The 15386-nt window shown below is 36.1% G+C and overlaps 1 protein-coding gene across 3 annotated transcripts in view; it reads left to right on the top strand.

Annotated features, from left to right (window-relative positions):
- Positions 1 to 3009: 3009 nt before the first annotated feature.
- The window catches only part of SERPINB10 (serpin family B member 10), a 26618-nt gene continuing 14241 nt past the window's right edge, over positions 3010 to 15386 (top strand). The window contains exons 1-5 of one of the 3 annotated variants that reach the window (XM_023195179.1): positions 3010 to 3124; positions 9138 to 9314; positions 11107 to 11172; positions 11616 to 11753; positions 13752 to 13869. In XM_023195179.1, coding sequence (XP_023050947.1) covers positions 9147 to 9314; positions 11107 to 11172; positions 11616 to 11753; positions 13752 to 13869 — 490 coding nt within the window. In that variant the 5' untranslated portion in view covers positions 3010 to 3124; positions 9138 to 9146. Of the gene's footprint in view, positions 3125 to 6940; positions 6962 to 7036; positions 7057 to 9137; positions 9315 to 11106; positions 11173 to 11615; positions 11754 to 13751; positions 13870 to 15386 lie in introns of those variants that run through there. The other 2 variants (XM_023195180.2, XM_023195178.2) reach the window with 2 other exon arrangements.

The raw sequence follows: 15386 nt of genomic DNA, 5'->3' as shown, positions 1-15386 counted from the left end.
GCTTTCATAATTCTGCAAGGTGATAGGTGGTAACTTTGTGAATTATCATGAGTCTTAAAATACCCGTATCCATATTTAACTCTCATTATTGAGTTAGAGTAGGGATACACAATTCTGGGTTCAAAGTGCTTTTCAGCACTTTGAGGGTATGACATTATTGTCTTTTTGGTACCCAAAATTGTTGATAAGAAAGTTGATGTTAAGATAATTCTTGCTCCTTGTAATTTTAATATTTTTGTTTTTGTTTTTTTTGGTACCTCATTACATTAAGGATATTTTTAAAATTATATTTTAAAAAGTTTATCTTGTTCATCAGCAAATTTTTCTATCTGGAAACTTATATCTCGTTTCAGTTCTGGGAAACCTCAGCCATCACAATGGGCTCAGTATGTCTTCCCAAAATTCATATGTTGAAACTTGAATCCCAAATGTGATGGTACTTGGAGGTGGTTCCTTTGGAAGAAAATTAGGGTTAGATGAGGTCATGAGGGCAGAATCCATGATGGAATTACTGCCCTTATAAGGAGCTCTAGGCACCAGATCTTTTTCTTTCTATCATGTGAGGATACAACAAGAAGACAGTCATCTGTGAATCAGGAAGAGGCCCTCACTAGAACCTGATCATGCGGGAATACCCTTCTCAGACTACCAGTCTCCAGAACTATGAAAAATAAATGTTTGTTGTTTAAGCTACACAATCTATGGTACTCTGTCATAGCAACCTGAACTGACTAAGACAGCCATTATCTACTCAATTGCTTGGCGCCATTTGATCTACTTTCTTCTTCTGGATTCCTACTAAGAGAATATTGATGCATCTGATGCTCCTCTGTTTCCAAATTTTTTGAATATCTAATAAATTCACATGACCCAAACATCAAATATCATAAAAAAGACTAGAGTGAAAAGTCTTCCTTCCACTCTTGTTCCCTATTCATTTAGTTCCTATTACTCTGTCTTTACTAGTAACATATGTCCATGTTGCAATATACACACAGGGTCATAAATAAAAACAACAAACAAACAAAATTGTTCTAATAATACTGTATTATTAACTGAGTATATGATTACCCCTTTCTCTTTCCTAGTCCCCCAACAGGCAACAAAATAATGTACAACTATGATTTTACTGTTGTAGGCAGTATACCTATATGTAGGGTGATATAGTTTGGATATTTGTCCCTGGCCAAATCTCATGTTGAATTGTAATCCCCAATACTGGAAGTAGGGCTTGGTGGGAGATGTTTGGGTCCTAGGGGCTGATCCCTTACGGCTTGGTGCTGTCTTCATGACAGTGAGTTCTCATGAGATCTGGTCACTTAAAGGTGTGTGGTAACTCCCCCAACTCTCTCTCTCTCTTGCTCCTGCTTCTATCATATGATGTGCCTTCCCCCCCGCCCCGCTTTGCCTTTTGCCATGATTGTAAGCTTCCTGAGGCCTCCCCAGAAGCTGAGTAGGTGCCATCACTGTGTTTCCTGTACAGCCTGCAGAACTGTGAGCCGGCTAAACCTCTTTTCTTTACAAATTAGTCAGTCTTGGGCATTTCCTTACAGCAATGCAAAAATGGCCTAATACTTAGGGAGTTTAATCAACAAGTAAGGAAGAAATCTGGAAAAGGTTTTCAGGGAAAAAAATAAATAAAACTTAATCTTTAAGGAAGATGAAACCATTTGTTGCACAAATCCGCAAAATCTTCATTGATGCCTTTACTATAACACAAGCAACAGAAGGAAGTCTTCATGCTGTGTGGTGTTGCAGCCCAAGTCACTGTGGTGGACTGCTGTCAGTCAAGGTGAGCAGTCCTTCTTTCTGGAGGCTCTATATGATGCTTTTGTCTAACAGTAGTCCTGGAGGCATCCTTGGATAATCGTATCTGCTCAGTGCAAAGTTGGGCAGGCATCATGGAACTTTCCAGCACACATCTCATTCCCTAGTGAAATCCAGAGTAACATTCTGCCCTGGGTTCCACATCAACGTTCAAATATTAAACTCTGAGCCATCTTGCCAGAAAATAAGTGTGCCTCTGTGAAGAGAAAAACAGGAACTACGTGAAGAAAAATATACCAAATACTTTATAAATAGAGAGGCTCCTTCTTTCTCTTAATCCCTCCTGGAGATGTCCTCCTGTTCCAATCCCTCTCCCCATGACCCCCCTACCCCTTCCTCCATACACATACAAATGAAACAAATGGCCTGTTATTTTTCTTTTGTAATAAATAAGGAGTGAAAAAGCATTCCTAGGGAAAAATAAAAGAGAACCAGAAAATTATGAACTAACATCCGACCCAATAATGGTATCTAAAATTTTGATTCAAAACCCTTGTCCCTGCTAGTGGGGAGAACGGACATCCCACTCATTCGAGTTATGCTTTAGGTTCTACACCAATGCTACAAACGAGAACAGAAAATCTTCCGGGGTGCCTTTCACATAATAACTGAGAGCCGTTTTTAACAGGTTTACAATAAAGGCCAGGCATGATGGGTCATGCCTGAAATCCTAGCACTTTGAGAGGCCAGAGGTGGGAGGATCAGTTGAGCCCAGGATTTAGAAGCTGCTGTGAAATATGATTGCACCACTGCACTTCAGCCTGGGTGACAGAGTGAGACCCTATTTCTAGAAAAAACAAAACAAACACAACATAAATAAATAATTCAGTAATATTTTCAATTTCATTGATCATGATTATTCCACTAATTTGAAGCTTTCTATTTTTGTTTTATAAAAAAAAAAAAAACTACTACCAGGAAAGACCACGCCAAATACTCTCTGTTGGCAGACTAGAGAAAGGATTAAGCCAAAAAAGGATGAGTTATAATTGGTCAGAATCCAGGTCTCTACATGTGTACAGAGATGGAAAGTGTGAGTATTTAAATAATTCAGGCAAACCCTCAACTGTCTCTGTCTTTTTATTGAAACTTCTGGCTAAAATAAGCCTGAAAGAAACAGTATATATACATGCTTGTGAAACTGAATCAAAGGGTGGAGCTAAGAACAGGGAGGTGCTAACATTTTTTTTTTTTTTTTTTTTTTTAATTTCTTCAGTTGAAAGTTTCCCAACTCTTCAGCCACAATCTCTTACTACAGGAACAAATTGCCAATTCTATTCCAGTGGAAGAAAACCAGGTATTGTAAATATTTCTTTGGCTAATGATTTTATTTATGTTTTTCTTCTTAGTTGAAGTGCTTAGCTAAGTAACAAATAATGAAGACCCCTTCTCCCAAAACTGTCCAGAAATAATAGATAAGGCCCAATCCCTTAAGAATTTTTCTGTATAAGTCATAGAGTAACCTGAGCTGGTTTGAAGTTTGTACTAGAAAGAGGGATATGGGAGAAAGAACATTCATTCCCCCAAAAAAGTTAGAGAAATTGTTTTTCTAGCAATCGTGGAGTGGAATTTGCTCCTTGTTTTACCTGGAATTGTGAAATCAGGAGTAGAGTTTCCTCTACAAGAATCCTTCTCCCCACTCTCCAGATCTTTCTCCTCCTGATGGTTCTCCATCATATAATCTCTCTCTTTAGCCACTAAAATCTTAAACACAATGAGATACAATAGCAAAAGCAACTGTATTCAGAGTCAAGAGAACGAAGTTGCAGTTTTGACTCTGCTGTGCATCCTTTGCTCAATCAGCCTCTCTCAGCTTCAGTTTCTTAGTAGACAAAATGGGGGAATTGGGTTAGGGAGATTCCAAGGGTCTTTCCAACTCTGATATGCTAGGGGCATGTAATGATGAAATGTCTATGATGAGACATTTTGATGAACGACACTATCTTTTTCTTGCTTTTTTCATTCTCTTTGGCTTCTCCTCCGAGCCTGTCTACAGGTTAAGCTCATAGATGATCAGTTTACAGCTCTTGAAAACTGCAAAAGAGCAATTAATTTTGAAAATGACATGGTAGACTTCTGACCTACACATTTGCAATCTTCTCTGAAAATATAATTGTCCAACATTTGTATGGAATAATTATTTCCTGTAAAATTTCATCTCACAATTCTATACCCTTCAGAAAGTATTTTTCATTGTTGGGTTAAATATCACTAATAGATGGCTTAGTACTTCATTAGATTTCTTTAAAAAAAGAAAACAAAGAATTGTTTCTCTTGTATGTTCTGGGTAACATCTGATATATAAATAATGATATTAATAAGGGAATTAATGAAGATGAATACAACTAAATATTAAGTTTACATGAGAAATTGGCTTTTATAATAGAGAATTATTGTTTTCAGGAACATGTTACAAGTAAATAAACACTAGAATAACCATAAACTGAGGTAGAAAAACCGCAGCCTCTAAAATGGTACTTTTTTCCCCACTTCATGAAGAGTGTGGTTTGGCCAAGAACCAAACGCTTTCCATGTTAATTTTATTCATGAGTTTTAAAAATACAAAGCTTGATATATACTGTATGTAGGTAACAAAATGTTAGTTGAATGAGTAAGAGCCTTAAAGGAAGTATAGAGTTATTTTGAAGATGACATTTGATCTGTTGAGGAAGAAATAGTCACAGGCAAATATTCAATATTTTATGAGGGTGTAGAATTACTACAGAACTACAGTCTTTTTTGTTTACTGTTTAATCAAATCATGTCAGCCTGGGATTATCATAAGCTTTTGGAGTAGGCAGGAGCCACACCTAGGACATGATTTAGAGGCGGGGAAGCTATTTGGGTAAGTGTAAGTTTATGGCTAGGAGGGATTCCCACAGTATCACTATTAACTTCGAGTTATGATGAAACCAAAACTTTGTCTACACATGTCTCTCTCATGATTAAGTTATTTGAGTATAGAGAATTCCTAATGTCTTCCAAACTCTCATTCTAGGTTTCTAAGAAGGCCAGGTGACATTCATGCAAGTCCTAACTCTACACAACCTTGGCATTAGTGAGATTTCCTAGACCTAATAATTGGAATTATTTTATTTTTTAAATAATTTCAGTTTTTATTTTTGACTCAGAGGGTACATATGCAGGTTTGTTAGAAGGGTATAAAGTGTGATGTTGAGGTTGAGGTTTGATTGATTCCATCACCTAGGTAGTGAGCATAGTACCCAAGAGTTAGTTTTTCAATCTTTTCTCCTTTCTCTGCCTCCCCACTCTAGTGGTCCCCAGTGTCTATTTTTGCCATCTTTATGTCTATGAGTACCCAAAGTTTATCTCCCACTTATAGGTGAGAACATGTGGTATTTTGTTCCTGTCGTAATTTGCTTAGGATAACAGCCTCTAGGGCATCCAAGTTGCAGAAAGGTACATGATTTAATTCCTTCTTTTGGTTGCACAGTATTCCATGGTATGTAGGTACCATGTATTCCTTATCCAATCCAACACTAATGAGCACCTAGGTTGATTTCATGTCTTTGCTATTGCGAATAGTGCTGTGATGAATACATATGTGGATGTCTCTTTGGTAGAATGATTTATTTTCTTTTTAATGTATACCCAGTGATGGAATTGCTGATTTGAAGAGTAGTTCTAAGTTCCTTGGGAAATCTCCAAACTGCTTTCCATAGTGGCTGATCTAATTTACATTTCCATCAACAGTGCACCCTTTTCTCCATAGCCTCACCAGCGTCTCTTGTTTTTTGACTTCTTAATAATAGCCATTCTGACATGTATGAGGTAGTATTCATTATGGTTTTGACTTGCACTTCTCCAATGATTAACGATGTTGAGCATTTTTCATGTTTGTTGCTCACTTGTATGTCTTCTTTTGAGAAGTGTCTGTTCATGTCCTTTGGCATTTTTTAACGTGGTTGTTTTTTGCTTGTTGAATTAAGTTTCTTATACATAATGGATATTACACTATTTTCAGTGGAATAGTTTGCAAATATTTTCTTCCATTCTGTAGTTGTCTGTTTACTCTGTTGATAGTTTATTTTACTGTGCAGAAGTTCTTCAGTTTAATTAGGTCCCACTTTGTTTTTTGTTGTAATTGCTTTTGAAGACTTAGTCATGAATACTTCCCCCAACACTGATATCCAAAATGGTGTTTTCTAGGTTTTTTTTTTTTTTTAGGGTTCTGATAGTCTGAGATCTGACATTCAAGTCTTTAGTCCATCTTTAGTACATTTTTGTACATGTTGAAAAGTGGGGTCTACTTTCATTTTTCTGGATATGGTTAACCAACCAGCTATCCCAGCACCATTTATTGAATAGAGAGTCCTTTCCCAATTGCTTGTTTTTGTTTACTTTGTTAAAGATAAGATGTCTGTAGGTGTGCAGCTTTATTTTTGGGTTCTCTATTCTGTTCCATTGGCCTATGTGTCTGTTTTTGTGCCACAATCAGGCTGTTTTGGTTACTGTAGGCTTACAGTATAGTTTGAAGTTGGGTAATGTGATGCTTCCAGCTTTGTTCTTTTTTTCTTAGGGCTGCTTTGGATATTGGGGCTCTTTTCTGGTTCCATATGAAATTTAGAATAGTTTTTTCCAATTCTGTGGAAAAAAATGATGTTGGTTGTTTGACAGAAATAGCATTTAATCTGAGGTTTGCCTTGGGCAGTACGGTCATTTTAACAATATTGATTTTTCCTGTCCATGAGCGTGGAATGTTTTTCCATTTGTTTGCATTATTTATGATTTTTTTTAGCAGTGTTTTTTTTAGCTCACTTTGTAGAGATCTTTCCATTTCTTCATCAGGTGTATTCCTGGGTATTTTATTTATTTATTTTTGACTATCGTAAATGGAATTGTAGTCTTGAGTTGGCTCCCTGTTTGAATGTTACTGGTGTATAGAAATGCTACTGATTTTTGTGCACTGGTTTTGTGTTCTGAAACTTTACTGAAGCAATTTTTCGGTTCCAGGAGGCTTTTGGTGGAGTCTTTAGGGTTTTGTAAGTATAGAATTACATTGTCAATGAAGAGAGATAGTTTGACTTCCTCTTTTCCTATTTGGGTGCCTTTTATGTCTTTCTTTGTCTCATTGCTCTGGCCAGGACTTCTAGTACTATGTTGAATAGGAGTGGTAAGAGTAGACATCCTTGTCTTGTTCCAGTTCTCAAGGGGAATGCTTTCAGCTTTTGCCTGCTCAGTATGATATTGGCTGTGGGTTTGTTACAGGTAGCTCTTATTATTTTGAGGTATATTCCTTCAACACCTAGTTCGTTGAGGGTTTTTATCATGAACGGATATTGGATTTTATTGAAAGCTTTCTCCACCTCTATTGAGATGATCAGATGTTTTTTGTTTTTAATTGTGTGGTGAATCACATTTATTGACTTGTGTATGTTGAACCAATATAGTACTCCAGGAACAAAGCCTACTTGATGGTGGTAAATTAACTTTTTGATGTGCTACTGGATTCAGTTTTTAAAAATTTGTTGAGACTTGCTTTATGGCTGAGCATGTGATCAATCCTGGAGTATATTCCATATGCAGATGAGAAGAATGTATATTTTGTGGTTGATGGTGGGAGTATTTTGTAGATGTTTATTAATAAGTCCAATTGCTCAAGTTTTTCTTTGTTAGTTTTCTGACTCAATGATCTGTCTAATGGTGTCAATGGGGTGTTAAAGTCCCCCACTATTATCGTGTGTCTATCTAAGTCTTTTTGTAGGTTGAAGAGTACTTGTCTTATGAATCTGGGAGCTCCAATGTTGGGTGCATATACATTTTGTAAAGTCTTCTTGTTGAATTGAACCCTTTGCCATTATATAATACCCTTCTTTGTCACTTTTTACTTTTGTTGGCTTAAAGCCTGTTGCATCTGATATAAGAATAGTACCCACTGCTCTATTTTGTTTTCAATTTGTGTGATAGCTCTTCCTCCAACCATTTACATTGAGCCTATGGGTGTTATTACATGTGAGATGGGTCTCTTAAAGACAGCAGATTAATGGGTCTTGTTTTTTAACCCAACTTGACACTCTGTGCTTTTTACATATGGTGTTTAGCCCATTTACATTCAAGGTTAATATTGATATGTGAGGTGTCAATCCTATTATGAAGTTATTAGCTGGTTGCTTTGTGGTTTCTATTGTGTGGTTGTTTTATAAAGTGTGTGCACTATGTACTTAAGAAACAGGTATCATTCTTTTGTTTCCATGTTTAAAACTTCCTTAAGGATTTCTTGTAAGCCTGGTCTAGCAGTAACAGATTCTCTTAGCACTTGGTTAAATCATTTAACCTATTTGAGAAATTATTTTGCCATAAAATCAAAATAGATGGAATTAACTATAGAAACCTAGTTTTAAAAGGCTTTTAAATTAAAATATTGTTGTATCGGTTGGGTATGGTATGTTGGCTTTGGTTTGGGGTGGACTCAGTAGCATAATATCCATGCAGTATCCTCAGTTGTAATCACCATCAATGATGTCTGCAGTTGCCTCAGTGGTCTAGGCTGTGAGTGTTTGTGATGGAGTGGAGGTGGTGCACATTTGCTGTGGATTGGGGCACCTGTTGTTTTCAGGCCAGGTACATGCAGGTGTGGTAGGCTGGCCAGCTGTTTGGTTGCTTCCATTAGAGATGACATTTAAATGCTGAGTATAATATCAAAAAAGATAAGGAAACCTGAGTACTCTTGTTCCAGAAGACCAGTTTCAGAGGGTCTCAAATGAGTGAGAATAAAGACAAACAGTCTTAACTTCTCAACTTCTCTACAAGCATTTTCCAATTAATTGTGCATGATTCCATGTTTACATAAATTAAAAATGGTAGTTACAGCCCAAACCATGAATATTGTAAATGAGTAATAACAATTTATAAGCACCCATTTTGTGCAAAATCCTTAGCTAGGTGTTGTTGGGTACATGAAGCAGCGTAAGAGGAATATATTGCTCTCAAGAAGCTTATGCTGGAGTTGGAAAAAATAGAGACAAACACATGGAAACAAAACTAGTGGTGTGAAAAATGTCAAAAGAGTCGCAAAAACTATGTTATGGGACTCAGCTTTTAACTGACCAGAATCCATTTATTCTCTAATGCACATTAGCACTAAAATTTGAGACAATTCCCTTAAATTCTCTAAACTTCAGTGTTTTAATATATAAAATACTAATATCAGACTAGAATTTTGCTAAAGTCTATTCAGTTCTTATGACTACATATATGGATATGTATGCAAATATGAATACATATTTTTTCAAAGGTGAAGTGGAAAGCAATATTCATAAGCTGTCTAACTTTTGCTTTATTTTTCTTAGGTTTCCTCAATGGACACTCTAGCAACATCAATCAACCAGTTTGCCTTGGAGTTGAGCAAAAAGCTAGCTGAATCTGCTCAGGGTAAAAATATTTTCTTTTCTTCCTGGAGCATCTCAACTTCCTTGGCCATGGTGTATTTGGGCACAAAAGGCACCACTGCAGCCCAAATGGCCCAGGTGAGTGGAAGAGGTCAACCATCTTCTGTTTCTTGTAAACTAAGTGCTTTCATTGCCTTTTAACTTCAGTTTTCTCTTGACAACTCAATAATTTAAATTTCAAAATAGCATTCTCTAAAACAAGACAGACATTAAAAAATTCTATATCATAAAACAAATCCTGGTAAAGGGAATCAGTTTTCAAACTGTTGCTAGGAAAACCATTTGAGAACCTGTGTCCTTTAGCAAAATAAAACGGAGAAAGGATGAAGTTATCAATTTTTGTTCAACACCAAAATCAACTTTATTTTGATGATATTATTTCAAAAAGTAATCGGTCAAACCTTAAATAACAGAATTATTCAGCATCTTTATAATCATGTAAGGATTTTCTTGGAGACACAAAAAAGAAAAATAGAATTCTGTTTCTCACGCTTTGTTTGATTCTCTCTTTGTTTAGTCCCTGGTTATCTGAATGGAGTCCTAGTTATCTGAATGGAGCCCATTAAGATCATTAAAGTAACAACATAATAGTATTGTACACAGAACTATTTTTGCAATAAGCATCCTCAAAACATTGTGTGTATATAAATATGTATCTATAGCCATAGGTAGCAAAATAGCTGTATGTGTAAAAATATATATGAATGCATATACATATATGCAACAATATGTATATATAAATGTGTTTTTAAATAAAAATAAAAACAGAAAGAGTAAACTTGGCCTCAAATCTTGCAAAATCAAAAGGCCAAGTGACAGAATTTTCACCCAAGAAGGTGACTTCCTTGCAAAGTATGGGTATGAACACAGCTGGTAATTCTGAAAGATGTGGGCAGGACACATGCTCTATTAGTCTGGACTTGGGATATCATCCTTACTCTTGTGGTTCATAAGATATCAGGTAGCTTAAAAAGTACAACAGCAACAACAAAATCCTTGTTCACAACCTGTTAATGATTGGTTCATTAGCTCAAAAGTCTTAATAATTAATGTGATAGACAATCTTAAGTGGATTCCAGTGTGAGTCTATTTCATGTAAATATATTGCTGGATGTTGCTTGTCCTTGTTTCAGATGTTAACACTTTCAGTTGCAAATGAGCCTCATGAATTAGCTGTGCACCCCTTTTATGGCAGGTGGCCCTTGTTTTATTATCATGGGTCAATGCAACCCTTGATGCAATATACTGTATTTTTTATTGTCAGCCGGGTCCAGGACATGGGAGATAAAAGTATTTCCTTCTGTCCTTCTGTTCTACTGTTGCACAATTCCAAGGAAAGAAGGGTATCGACGTCTTTCCTATTAACTTTCCAATGAAATGCTGGGGTGAACACAAACCTTGTGCCTATACATGTCAAGTGGTGGTAGACAATAGGAACTGAGCATTTAACTAGAAGAAAAACAACAACTAAAATTCCTTAATTTTCCACATAATTATGGCTTTTACTTAAACTGTCTAAATGATTATCTCTCTTGCACACCTAGCACTCTTCTTAAAACAAACATGAGTAAAAAGGAAATATGGAAAACAAGAGAATTTTATGTCAAGGTTTTCCCAACATCATTCTAGTTATAAAACATAGGAAAATAAAGAGACTAGTAACTTAAATTGGACTTTAGAAAATGTGTTTAAAAGCAGTTCTTGACTTATTTTATTAAACACATTTTTTTAAGTTAAGTCAGAGCCCCTTTTTAAATTAATTATATGTTCTGCAATTATAGGAATGACTGACTTGTATTTACAGATGATGTGTAATTTATATGATTAATTCTCTGCAGTCTATTCATTTGTCTTTTTATTGAAATTACAGGTGCTTCAATTTAACAGAGACCAGGGAGCCAAATTCAGCCCTGAAAGTGAAAAAAAAAGGAAAATGGTATATCTTATCCTTTAATACACATTTGATAATTAAGGAAAAAGTACTTTTAGCACATGTATTTTAGTGATAATTTAAGCAACTTTTATCAGGTAACTTTTCTTAGAAACATATATTAAAGTTACAGAAACTTTTTCGGAATACAAAATGTCTACACTTCTTGAAAGATCTCTTGTCCCCACGCCCTTTTAATCTCTCTAAAAATTTCTCCAGTTTCAAAATTTTTCCTGCCTGCTTTTGCAAACTAAATGTGAAGAAAATTATGGCCTCAATAACATTTCATTCTTTTGTACTAACACTAAGGAAAGCATTTTTATCCACTTTAGGATCATTTTCAACTTTTGCTTGCAATTCACCAAATAATTTTATTTAGCTTTAGTTTGCTAACATGTACGTAACTCTTGTTTAACATTTTTATTTGACTAATTTCTTCTATTTCAAAGGAATTCAACTTGAGCAACTCAGAAGAAATACACTCTGATTTCCATACACTTATCTCAGAAATCCTCAAGCCCAGCGATGACTACCTACTTAAAACAGCCAATGCGATATATGGTGAGAAAACGTATCCATTTTACAATGTAAGTGCAAATGTCTTATTTTAAGCTAATGGAAAAGAAAGCAATGTGAGACCTATTAGTAAACTCTGTATATTTCTTTCTATACAAATAAATGTACTCTGTACATTTATTTCTATTCATGTACATAATTTTTAGATTCACTGTTGAGTAGTATGGCTAGTAATAAGTCTTATCTAAAACGCATAGGTCAAGCCATCACTTTACCAAATAGACAAGAAAATTATCATCTCCCACTAATTTCAAAGAAGAGTCCAAGGGTAAAAAGCAGAAAAATGCAAAAAGGAAATTGAAAATATTGCTGCATGCATGGTTCTTAAGGAAAAATATCTACTAATAACAGAAATGTGGCATTAACTGTGCTATAGAATCTTAAATACTTTTGAAAATAAGTTCATGTTCAAGTATCAGGGACAATCTTAATGTGGTCAATACTTCCCTGTAAACAATCAATTAGACCAACCAACAAGTGTCTGGTGGTAAAGGAAACCAATAACAGGTCTCAAACCAGATCTAGCACTCAGATATTTCTGTCTAGAATAAAGAGGTAACCCCTGAGAATGGCCTACAAATACATATGGAGACTTGGCTGGAGACTGTCTACTTGGGAGCAAAACTGATCTTGGGATGAGAGAAGTAAGCAGTTTTCACATCAAGACTTTACAGACTTTGGGAACATGAAACATGAAATAATATCAACTTCTCTTTGCTAATGGTTGAAATCCCACCAATGTAGACCATGAAGACTCTGTCCTCAGTTAAGAGGGTCACATGACAACCAAGGTCAATAATTTACTTCTTTGTCCATCATCTCCTTGGGCATGACGACCCACGTGTCCAGTGGGCAAAGAGTAAGGAAATTAGATAGGGTAGAAGAATAGCAATAAGATAAAATAAAGCTATCTTGTGATTTCAAGCAATGCTATCCTTGCTCAAATCTAGTGAATTCTGGGGAGTTCAGGACTTGAGTTTTGTTACCACTAAAGATATAAAACCAGCCAACTGGAATCTTAAAGACAGTTTCCTTTCTTGTAGGCTCTTGGACTCCCGTTTGATTCAGAAGTAGGAGAAATGATTGACTCAGTGGGCACTTGGAAACAAGAGTGACACAGAGATAGAGACAAACATATTTTTATATGTCCACAAGCCCTGAGTTAAGACAGGCAGTGGTCCCTCATAAATATTTAAGTTTTCTTTTTACTAGATTTTAAATTCCACAGAATTTAGACTTCATAATCTTCAAACCACTTCCTGGCAACAGAATTAACTCATCACTTTTTACTCCCTATAAGCCCTCCATAAAGTAAGCAAATTGAAGGAATACTACATGGTCTTGAAGAATAAATTATGTTCCTAAGGCAGGTGCCCCCATAAGAGCAACCTCAGTCATAGCCTACATGTGATGACGGCCACTGCGTGAACATCAGAGGACCAGGAGGAGTGAGAGGCCTCATTTCTTTTTTTTTCCTCAGAATGCCTAATATAACATTCAACTCTGCTTACAAATCCATTTTCATGGCAGAATATCATTTTATTCATGGGCCCTCCACAAGGTTCTTGATGTTTACAATCCACAGAAGGAAGCTACCAGTATCACAAGCCTCACTTTGGTTGCATTCCTACCATAGAAAGTCAAGTACAATGCTCAATATCTCTTGGCCACTGGGGTCACTCTTTTTATTTGTAGTCCCTTTCCATTGTAGCCTCATTTCAAGGCATGGATAAAAATAGAAAGGAAGAGGATGTGGAAGCCCCAAAAATGTGGGCATCAGTACTTCCTTCCACAGCTGGAGCTTTGCATAGCTAGCCAGTGCCCTGATAAGTTTGGAGAGGGAGGTATTTAGTTTTTGACCAAAACTGGGAGTCAGGAAAGAGAAAATGGAGTGATGGTGTGGGAGTGTGCAATTGCCCGCCTACCTAGTTCTTTTGATAATCTAAATAGATTTGATTTCTCAGTTTTGAACAAACTCTACAAAAGAGGATTTTATCTATGTCTTTCAGAAATATTTAGAAGACATGAAAACATATTTTGGTGCAGAGCCTCAGTCTGTTAACTTTGTGGAAGCTTCTGACCAAATCAGAAAGGAGATCAACTCTTGGGTTGAAAGACAGACCGAGGGTAAGCTTTCACCAAGGGGCTTGGCAGCGTGCTTTTCCCAAACATCCTTGTATTTATTTTAGCTTGTGTCATGTGTAAGCATGTATATTCCTTAAATAGAAGTGTGGACACATTGTAAATACTCAGAACATTATTTCTATTCATGTACATAATTTTTAGATTCACTGCCTAGTAATAAGTTTTATTTAAAACACATAGGTCAAGTCATCACTTTACCAAATAGACAAGAAAATTATCATCTCCCACTAATTTCAAAGAAGAGTCCAAGGGTAACAAGCAGAAAAATGCAAAAAGGAAATTGAAAATACTGCTGCATGCATGATTTTTAAGGAAAAATATCTACAGAAATGTGGCATTAAATGTGCTACAGAATCTTAAATACTTTTCAAAATAAGTTCATGTTCAAGTATCAGTTAGAGTATGGATTAAACTACTCTAAAGAAGAGACCCAAAATATAGTGGCTTAATAAGACACAAGTTTGTCTTTCTCTCAAATAATAGTTCAAAGGGAGTTAGGCATCCTAGGTTAGAGAGAGCATTTTGTCTTGCAAGGACATCCAGAGATCCAGGCTGGTGTTCAGCGCTGCCATCCTCAATACCTGGCTTCCATCTCTAGGTGCAAGATCGTTCTTACAATAGCCAGTTGTACTAGCAGCAGGAAGTGGGGAAAAGAAATTTCAACAAAAGCTAACTTGTCTTTAAGGGGATGCCCTGGAAGTTTCAGACGTCAATTCCACTCATATTCCACTGGCCTAGATGTAGTTCATGGCATACTTTCTGCTAGGGTGACCAATACATTCTGGTTTGCCTGTGACTTTCCTAGTTTTAGGATCAAAAAGCCCCTAATTCCAGGCAAGAGTGACCAACCACATTCCAGTCACTATACTTGCTGGAAGAAAGACCTGCGAAATGGAGTTTTCAGCTGGGTTGCCACTTGTCACCTAAATTTCAGGGTTTTATTTCTAAAAGGAAATAGTAGACAAATTCTCCCAGGCAATTTAACAGTCTTTTATTATTATCCTTATTTTAGACATAAGGAAGCTGAGATTTTAGAGAAATTATCTATGATTACACAATTTAAAGTTTCAGAAATAGGATTTCAAATATGTCAGTTTAGTTCCAAAGTCTGAACTGATTTCTACACATCATGCTGCCTTTTAAATCAACATTTCAATTGATATTCTATCTTAGGAAGAAATACAAAGGCATCGTCATTAATGAAGATTAATTCATCATTCATGACTTAATGAAGATTAATTTATCGTTTGTCATTAATGATTATTAATGATGATGCCTTTGCTTTGTGTTTAAGCACATGGAATGTTTTGCTGTCTTCTCCCCTGAACTTCAGGACTCATAACAAACACCTGCTAGACATAATTGTCAAGCGTCCCACCCATGCATTTCAAATTCAACATACCTGAAATCACATTCAGAATGGTTTTCCCAGACCTTGTCTTCCTCATGTACTCTGCATCTTGGTGAATGGGTGCACCAGCCATCTTCCTCATGTACTC

Source organism: Piliocolobus tephrosceles, chromosome 18 (genome assembly GCF_002776525.5).
Source record: "Piliocolobus tephrosceles isolate RC106 chromosome 18, ASM277652v3, whole genome shotgun sequence".
Taxonomy (NCBI): domain Eukaryota; kingdom Metazoa; phylum Chordata; class Mammalia; order Primates; family Cercopithecidae; genus Piliocolobus; species Piliocolobus tephrosceles.
Note: the sequence above shows the minus strand (reverse complement) of the source record. Positions and strands in the feature narration are given on the sequence as shown.